Genomic DNA, 8555 nt, shown 5'->3' on the forward strand with positions numbered 1-8555 from the left:
CCTAGCTAACTCACTCTTCTCGCAGAAGGGGGGATGTGTGCTCCAGGTGAGGTCTAGCTGACAGGTCAGAGTCTCTCGTCCAACCAGGTCGTAGCCTGGGTCACACTGGTAGGTGATGCGAGCACCCCGCACCAGGGCAGTATGGGACGTGGTCTTCCAGCCATTCTGGATCTCTGGGAGGTCCGGACACGAGTCGTTACGGGACACCTCTGTGGAGACACACAAACAAACATTTACAAATGCTTATTGTGATTTACATAAATGTATTCTTACATGCAAAATAACAAAGGAGAAGGGTTGCAGATGTCTTTCTAATTTTCTGTTGAAAGAAGTGTATACATGTGTGGGTGTGGACAGTGTACATATAGAATGATCGAGTGTGCATATTCTAATGCGATTGCATGTTCATGTTTCCTCGTGTGAACGTGGAGAGCATTCCAAATAATTGTGTGTGTGTGTGTGTGTGTGTGTTTATCCGCACACACACAGGCCAAGTGGGACGGTGAGACAAATAGGATGTGATTGAATAAGGGCAGAGAGAGCGAGAGAGAGAGAGAGGAGGGTAAAGTGGAGGAAGAGAAAAGGGAGAGGAGACAGAAAGACAGAGTCTGGGATATTACACTGTCTCTCTCATTTCCTCAGCCTCCTCTTTATCTCTCTAGCTCTGTCTCTCTTTCACTGGCTCTCCGCTTCAACTCGGCTGCCGACTAGGCATATCTCCAAGTCGTCTATTCCTCCAATATTGGCTACCGTCTCTCATCAATTAATCTTGTTACTTCTCCTTCCCTCCCTCTCTGCTTCTCTTCTCCATCCCCCCCTCGCTTACCCATGTAGTTTATGATGAAGCCCTCTCCCTTGCCGAAGACGAGGCCGGCGGGGTCGGAGTGGAAGGTCACGGTGAGGTCAGGGGTCGTGGACTGTATCTTGAAGGGCCCGGCTCCGCCCACGTACTGGCCCAGGATATGAGTGGTGACTTCATCACCGTCCAGGATGGTCAACATGTCACTGTCACTCAGGTTCAGACTGAAGGGGGGGAGAGTGAGAGAGAGAAAGGGAGAGAGTGCATAGCTGATTCAATTTCTAGTTGTTGAATCATACATTTTTCTAATGGTAATTTTGCCCTGTGGAATTGTCCGTTGCTTTGGCAATAAGTAGCCTACTTTTCTCATGCCCATAAACATTGTGAATTTAAATTGGACACATCCAACACGTCCCAAAGCACATGATATGAGTGTATATGGTATCAGCACCATATGGCAAACCCGTCATTCATGTTTTTAACCCCACCTGTTTAAACAACAACAAAAAAGTTGGYCTGTTTTGCATGTAATTCTGGCATTAATTCGTGTCACATATAATTTCGGCAAACAATGTAACAATCCTTGAGTTAATAAAAGCAGCATACAAACTTGGCCTCTTTCTTTGAGTAAGGCAGCTCCAAAATGCAGCAGTTTCAGCCTAGCTCAGTGCTTTCTGTAGTGGAGGGGCAGCCAGGGCAACGGTCGATAAAGACTCTAACCGCTACAGATCGTAGGGAATTAAGGTCAGAGTCATGAAAACTTAGGACACTAAAGAGGCCTTTATACTGACTCTGACAAACCCCAAAAGAAAGATGCCCAGGGAGAAGGCATGAGGACTGCCAGATGTGGCCAGGCAATAAATTGCAATGTCCGTACTGTGAGACGCCTAAGACAGAGCTACAGGGACAGGACGGACAGCTTGATGCGTCCTTGCTGTGGCAGATCACGTGTAACAACACCTGCACAGGATCGGTACATCCGAACATCACACCTGCGGACAGGTACAGGATGGCAAACAACACTGTCCGAGTTACACCAGGAACGCACAATCCCTCCATCAGTACTCAGACTGTCCGCAATAGGCTGAGAGAGGCTGGACTGAGCTTGTAGGCCTTTGTAAGGCAGGTCCTCACCAGACATCACTGGCAACAACGTCAACCATGGCACAAATCCACCGTCGCTGACCAGACAGACTGGCAAAAGTCTCTTGACGTCGCGGTTTTTCTCACCAGGGGTGATGGTCGGAATTCGTGTTTATCGTTGAAGGAATGAGCATTACACCAGGCCTGTACTCTGGAGCAGGATCGATTTGGAGGTGGAGGTCCATCATGGTCTGGGGCGGTGTGTCACAGCATCATCAGACTGAGCTTGTCATTGCAGGCAATCTCAACGCTGTGCATTACAGGGAAGACATCCTCCTCCCTCATGGTGTTACCCTTCCTGCAGGTCATCCTGACATGACCCTCCAGCATGACAATGCCACCAGCCATACTGCTCTTCTGTGCGTGATTTCCTGCAAAGACAGGAATGTCAGGTTCTGCTATGGCCACGAGAGCCCGGATCCAATCCCAGAGCACACCTGGGACTGTTGGCCGAGAGGTGAGGCTAGGGCCATTCCCCACCAGAAACGTCCGGGAACTTGCAGGTGCCTTGGTGGAAGAGTGAGGTACCATCTCACACAGAGAACTGGCAAATCGTGCAGTCCATGAGGAGGAGTAGCGCTACATGCTGTGCCACACCAGAACCGAGCTGTACTTATTGATTTTGACCCCCCCCCCCCCCAATTTGTTCAGGGACACATTTTCAATTTATGTTAGTCACATGTCTGTAGAACTGTTCAGTTTATGTCTCAGTTGTTGAATCTTGTATGTTCATACAAATATTTATGTTTTAAGTTTGCTGAAAATAAACGCAGTTGACAGTGAGAGGACGCTTCTTTATAGCGTGGTTTGACGTCATTTTTGTCTGCGGCCAATGACTGAGCCTCTGGACAGCACGTCCACTGTAAATCTATGGTAGGGCTGCAGGAGGGCTTGATCTTCTCCTAGCTCTCCCCCAGATTCTGCCGGTGACGTGGTGTCCCCATGAGTGACAGAACTGATGGGGTCACATTGGGGTCATGATAGGCTGCACCAAATGTTTGATGTATTATAATAATTGATTATAATATGTTGTGTTAAATAGAAGGGGAGGGACTGGTGGCACCCCCTCCTCCTCTACATTTATTAGGGTCCAGACTATAGATTAACAAATATACAGTGGGGAGAACAAGTATTGATACACTGCTGATTTGTGCAGATTTTCCTACTTACAAAGCATGTAGAGGTTCTGTAATTTTAATCAGGTACACTTCAACTGTGAAGAGACGGAATCTAAAACAAAATCCTGAAAATCACATTGTATGATTTTTAAGTAATTAATTAGCATTTTATTGCATGACATAAGTATTTGATACATCAGAAAAGCAGAACTTAATATTTGGTACAGAATCCTTTGTTTGCAATTACAGAGATCATACGTTTCCTGTAGTTCTTGACCCAGGTTTGCAACACACTGCAGCAGGGATTTTGCCCACTCCTCCATACAGACCTTCTCCAGATCCTTCAGGTTTCGGGGCTGTCGCTGGCAATACGGACTTTCAGCTCCCTCCAAAGATTTTCTATTGGGTTCAGGTCTGGAGACTGGCTAGGCCACTCCAGGACCTTGAGATACTTCTTACTGAGCCACTCCTTAGTTGTCCCTGGCTGTGTGTTCGGGTCGTTGTCATGCTGAAGACCCAGCCACGACCCATCATCAATGCTCTTACTGAGGGAAGGAGGTTGTTGGCTAAGATCTCGCAATACATGGCCCCATCCATCCTCCCCTCAATACGGTGCAGTCGTCCTGTCCCCTTTGCAGAAAAGCATCCCCAAAGAATGATGTTTCCACCTCCATGCTTCACGGTTGGGATGGTGTTCTTGGGTTGTACTCATCCTTCTTCTTCCTCCAAAAACGGCGAGTGGAGTTTAGACCAAAAAGCTATATTTTTGAATCATCAGACCACATGAACCTTCTCCCATTCCTCCTCTGGATCATCCAGATGGTCATTGGCCAAACTTCAGACGGGCCTGGACATGCGCCTGCTTGAGCAGGGGACCTTGTGTGCGCTGCAGGATTTTAATCCATGACGGCGTAGTGTTTCTAATGGTTTTCTTTGAGACTGTGGTCCAGCACTCTCTTCAGGTCATTGACCAGTCCTGCCGTGTAGTTCTGGGCTGATCCCTCACCTTCCTCATGATCATTGATGCCCCACGAGGTGAGATCTTGCATGGACCCCCAGCCGCAGGGTGATTGACCATCATCTTGAACTTCTTCTATTTTTTCTTCTATTTTCTAATAATTGCGCCAACAGTTTGTTGCCTTCTCACCAAGCTGCTTGCCTTTGTCCTGTAGCCCATCCCAGCCTTGTGCAAGTCTACAATTTTATCCCTGATGTCCTTACACAGCTCTCTGGTCTTGGCCATTGTGGAGAGGTTGGAGTCTGTTTGATTGAGTGTGTGGACAGGTGTCTTTTATACAGGTAACGAGTTCAAACAGGTGCATTAATACAGGTAATGAGTGGAGAACAGGAGGGCTTCTTAAAGAAAAACTAACAGGTCTGTGAGAGCCGGAATTCTTACTGGTTGGTAGGTGATCAAATACTTATGTCATGCAATAAAATGCAAATGAATTACTTAAAAATCATACAATGTGATTTTCTGGATTTTTGTTTTAGATTCCGTCTCTCACAGTTGAAGTGTACCTATGATAAAAATTACAGACCTCTACATCCTTTGTAAGTAGGAAAACCTGCAAAATCGGCAGTGTATCAAAAACTTGTTCTCCCCACTGTATATTCACTGTAAGGTTTTAGAATTGTTTCCACAGTTTCTTTCTAAGTCTCCGCATCTTATAAAGAAATGGGGTCGTGAGAAAGCATTTCAAAGATAAACAAAGAGCCCTGCAGGGGAGTAGAAGAGATAAGAGGCTAGTCAGACATACCTCTATAAATCAACTTGGGGGAGTGGGCTTTTACTGCTGAGGCCTTAGAAAACACTGGAACTATTGTATCTCTTGCAAGTTAGTATAGCTGTGTATGCATGGACTTGGTCTGATGAGTAGCAGGTGATGACGTATGCAGTGACATCACAGGGGTTGACTACAAGCGGTGATAAAAGCAACTTGGACTTTTCCTATGGGCGGAACTCATGAGAGACATCAGTTGTATATGTGATGTTTGATCTTTGACTTCTGTCTACAGCTGTATTTGATTGAAATTGTTAGTGTAATTTTGAGTGTTCCTTATTTGTTAAGTAAATAAAACGGAACCAACAGAACCCTGAGCCAATCACGGCACAACTAGAGATAAACAATGCTTAAGCTCGCTGGCTCCCTCCACTAAGAAGCACTGAGCTAGGCTGAAACTGCTGCATTTTGGAGCTGCCTTACTCAAAGAAAGAGCCAAGTTTGTATGCTGCTTTTATTAACTCAAGGATTTTTTTTTACATTGTTTGCCGAAATGATATGTGACACGAATTAATGCCAGAATTACATGCAAAACAGACCAACTTTTTTGTTGTTGTTTAAACAGGTGGGGTTAAAAACATGAATGACGGGTTTGCCATATGGTGCTGATACCAATATCACTCATATCATTGCTTTGGGGACGTGTTGGATGTGTCCATTTAAATTCACAATGTTTATGGGCATGAGAAAAGTAGGCTACTTATTGCCAAAGCAACGGACAATTCCACAGGGCAAAATTACCATTAGAAAAATGTATGATTCAACAACTAGAAATTGAATCAGCTATGCACTCTCTCCCTTTCTCTCTCTCACTCTCCCCCCCTTCAGCCTGAACCTGAGTGACAGTGACATGTTGACCATCCTGGACGGTGATGAAGTCACCACCCATATCCTGGGCCAGTACGTGGGCGGAGCCGGGCCCTTCAAGATACAGTCCACGACCCCTGACCTCACCGTGACCTTCCACTCCGACCCGCTGGCCTCGTCTTCGGCAAGGGAGAGGCTTCTATCATAAACTACATGGGTAAGCGAGGGGGGATGGAGAAGAGAAGCAGAGAGGGAGGGAAGGAGAAGTACAAGATTAATTGATGAGAGACGGTAGCCAATATTGGAGGAATAGACGACTTGGAATATATGCCTAGTCGGCAGCCGAGTTGAAGCGGAGAGCCAGTGAAAGAGAGACAGAGCTAAGAGAATAAAGAGGAGGCTGAGGAAATGAGAGAGACAGTGTAATATCCCAGCCTGTCTTTCTGTCTCCTCTCCCTTTCTCTTCCTCCACTTTACCCTCCTCTCTCTCTCTCTCGCTCTCTCTGCCCTTATTCAATCACATCCTATTTGTCTCACCGTCCACTTGCCTGTGTGTGTGCGGATAAACACACACACACACACACACACCACACACACACACACACACACCACCACACACACACACACACACACACACACACACCACACACACACACACAATTATTTGGAATGCTCTCCACGTTCACACGAGGAAACATGAACATGCAATCGCATTAGAATATGCACACTCGATCATTCTATATGTACACTGTCCACACCCACACATGTATACACTTCTTTCAACAGAAAATTAGAAAGACATCTGCAACCCTTCTCCTTTGTTATTTGCATGTAAGAATACATTTATGTAAATCACAATAAGCATTTGTAATGTTTGTTTGTGTGTCTCCACAGAGGTGTCCCGTAACGACTCGTGTCCGGACCTCCCAGAGATCCAGAATGGCTGGAAGACCACGTCCCATACTGCCCTGGTGCGGGGTGCTCGCATCACCTACCAGTGTGACCCAGGCTACGACCTGGTTGGACGAGAGACTCTGACCTGTCAGCTAGACCTCACCTGGAGCACACATCCCCCCTTCTGCGAGAAAGAGTGAGTTAGCTAGGTGGCTGGGGGAGGGTGTGTGTGTGTGTGTGTATGTGTATGTGTGTGTGTGTGTGTTTGAGATTGAGAGTTCTGGCCTAGTAAAAACCCCACTCTGACACCCATTCTCTTCTCTCTCTCTCTCCTCTCTCTCTCTCTCCTCTCTCTCTCTCTCTCTCCCTCCTCTCTCTCTCTCTCTCTCTCTCTCTCTCTCTCTCTCTCGTCTCACACTCTCCCTCCCCCTCCTCTCTCTTCCGTAATGTATTGTTCAGACCCGGGTCATGTGGAACACTCTACCAGGTCTCTGTCAGACCCTAAACTCCTGGTGGGGACCACCATCCAGTACAGCTGCTACCCCGGTTCATCATGCAGGGCGGTGCCACACTCACCTGCTACGGACGAAGCCTGGCACCCCTGTCTGGACGTCTAAAACTACCCCACTGTGTCTGTGAGTACTTGTGTGTATGCATGCGTGCGTAAGTGCGGCCCTGGTCAAAAGTAGTGCCCTATATAAGGAATTGGGTGCCATTTGGGTGCAGGCTATGAATGGATGAGTTTGTGCTACAGTTGGAGTGGGGTAAGTTGAGCCAGCCGTAGATTCTAGGAAACCCTACACAAAATGTACCATTTGACCGAAGGAAGAAACTACATGGACAAAGTGGTAAGCAAGTTTGGTCCAAAAAAGGATTTTCCCCAAGTCAAATGAATTTATCGTGTAAGAGGTTTAATGATGCTTGTATCTAAACCAAAGTAGATACTTGTAAGATTGTGTTTAAACATCAGTTGGGGTCTCTTGTAAGCTTCAACATGAAGTCCTAACCTAGCATGAAAGTGGATTCCTTGTAGCAGTGTAGGCTAATATAGTCAAAATGTTTGCCTGGGCAAAGGTTGAGCAAAGCCATGGGTAACGGCAAGTTGAGTAAGGCATTATCGCAAGGCATTATCGCAGGGATATGAGGTAACACAACAGAGCCTGGCTTATGTTAAGTGTGTTAAAAGATTATTAAAATAAAGCTTAAAAATGTAAAATACAAAAAAGCGATTGCTATTGTGTTTGAGAAATAAGGATCAAGGTAGTGGTAGTGTTCATTCAGTACAGAAATTTCTAGGTGGCTCAACGTACCCCCATACCCGGGGTAGGTTGTGCCAAGAGACCACTTTTTTCTGGACAAGCTATGTTTTTCAAAAACGGTCATTTTTATATGAATTACAGGGATTCACAACATCCTGAAATAAAAGTAAATATCTTTGTTAGACAGAATACTATATTCCTCTGACGGAGTGATGCTGAAAGTTAAATAAAAGGGCTTGCTTACCCCACTCTCTCCCTAGTGTGTTTTTCCAGGCCGGGAGGGCTGCATGTCGACCGTCAGTCACTGTATAATAACCTGAACAGTGCAGTTCTCTCTGTCTCTCTCTCCGTAGACCAGAGGCTTATTTTAATAGCGTTTGATGTTGCAGAGGTAATCTGTGATGAACACTTGATCTCTGGCGAGACGACTCGACATGGGCTGTCGCTTCTTTTGTTCTGCTGACACCGCTCCCAGCGTGTATGTCATGGGTTATAAAAGTGTGTATGAGTGTGTGTGTGTATGACAACTTCCTCCTCCTCTCTGCGTTCTCATGTTGTTCTATGTGTGTCTATGTGAATGTGCGTGGGTGCGCGCAGCTGCACGCGGCGTGTGTGAGGCGTTTAATATGCTAATGCAGTATGCAGATCAGGCCCTTGCCACCTGGAAGAGGGGCGGAGGTTACCATTAGTCATAGCAGCTCGGCTTGAGGCTGTCAGACCAGGATAGAAGCTGTCAATCAAACACCCTACC

General features: G+C 46.4%; 1 protein-coding gene across 1 annotated transcript in view; it reads right to left on the reverse strand.

Moving 5' to 3' along the window:
- Window positions 1-8555, reverse strand: part of LOC111964480 (seizure 6-like protein) — a 68871-nt gene that overhangs the window by 5833 nt on the left and 54483 nt on the right. Inside the window, exons 12-14 of the mRNA XM_070443762.1 lie at window positions 5658-5860; window positions 827-1073; window positions 15-209 (exon numbers count right to left, since the gene is read on the reverse strand). Coding sequence (XP_070299863.1) covers window positions 15-209; window positions 827-1073; window positions 5658-5860 — 645 coding nt within the window. The remainder of the gene's footprint in view (window positions 1-14; window positions 210-826; window positions 1074-5657; window positions 5861-8555) is intronic.

This window comes from Salvelinus sp. IW2-2015, linkage group LG5 (genome assembly GCF_002910315.2).
Source record: "Salvelinus sp. IW2-2015 linkage group LG5, ASM291031v2, whole genome shotgun sequence".
In the NCBI taxonomy this organism is placed as follows: Eukaryota; Metazoa; Chordata; class Actinopteri; order Salmoniformes; family Salmonidae; genus Salvelinus; species Salvelinus sp. IW2-2015.